Genomic DNA, 946 nt, shown 5'->3' with positions numbered 1-946 from the left:
CACGCTGCACACGCACGCACTCACGTATCTGCACGTGATCTGCACATACGTACGCACTCACGAACGCTGCACGTACGCTGCACATACGCACGCACTCACACACGCTGCACACGCACGCACTCACGTATCTGCACGTGATCTGCACATACGCACGCACTCACGCACGCTGCACGTATGCTGCACACGCACGCACTCACGCACGATGCACGTACGCACGCACTCACACACGCTGCACGTACGCTGCACATACGCACGCAATCACACACGCTGCACGTACGCTGCACATACGCACGCACTCACGCACGCTGCACGTACGCACGCACACACACGCTGCACGTACGCTGCACATACGCACTCACACACGCTGCACGTACGCTGCACATACGCACGCACTCACGCACGCACTAACGTACGCTGCACATACGCACGCACTCACGCACGCTGCACGTACGCTGCACGCACGCTGCACATACGCACGCGAAGCTGCGACGTACCCTTGCCTGAGAAGGTTCCCGTAAAGTCATCCAAGTCTATTGTCCACACGAGGGCGCCACCGTAGCCATTATCACGGATCCATTTCACCTGAAATATTGTACACGGCGTCAATTGGTCTACAAGATATATTTACGGTTCACGAATGATCGCTTCGTCACCTTTCCATTACTAAATTATTACCAAAAATAATTCATTTCTAAACCAGCTATGGAGATTCGTTCGTGTCTCAGGCATATTACTTCGACCTATACCAACGTAATATAGAACGCGCCTAAACACGTTACGTGTTCGGGCGATCGCTGTGTTGCGCTGATAGAACTAATATAATACGCGATGACGTGAGGTGTGTGCGCGCACGAGTGTGTGTGTGTGTGTGTGTGTGTGTGTGTGTGTGTGTGTGTGTGTGTGTGTGTGTGTGTGTGTGTAGTATATATATATAGTGTGTGTGTGT

The 946-nt window shown here is 52.9% G+C and overlaps 1 protein-coding gene across 1 annotated transcript in view; it reads right to left on the bottom strand.

The window, feature by feature from the left end:
• Positions 1–494: 494 nt before the first annotated feature.
• The window catches only part of LOC106819962 (acidic mammalian chitinase-like), a gene marked incomplete at both ends in the record, with an annotated part of 4,776 nt that continues 4,324 nt past the window's right edge, over positions 495–946 (bottom strand). The window contains one exon of the mRNA XM_014824527.1: positions 495–582. Within this exon, the coding sequence (XP_014680013.1) occupies positions 495–582 (88 nt within the window). The remainder of the gene's footprint in view (positions 583–946) is intronic.

This window comes from Priapulus caudatus, unplaced genomic scaffold (assembly GCF_000485595.1).
Source record: "Priapulus caudatus unplaced genomic scaffold, Priapulus_caudatus-5.0.1 Scaffold5346, whole genome shotgun sequence".
Lineage (NCBI taxonomy): Eukaryota > Metazoa > Priapulida > Priapulimorpha > Priapulimorphida > Priapulidae > Priapulus > Priapulus caudatus.
The sequence above is the reverse complement of the archived record's forward strand: the minus strand, read 5'-3'. Positions and strand labels throughout refer to the sequence as shown.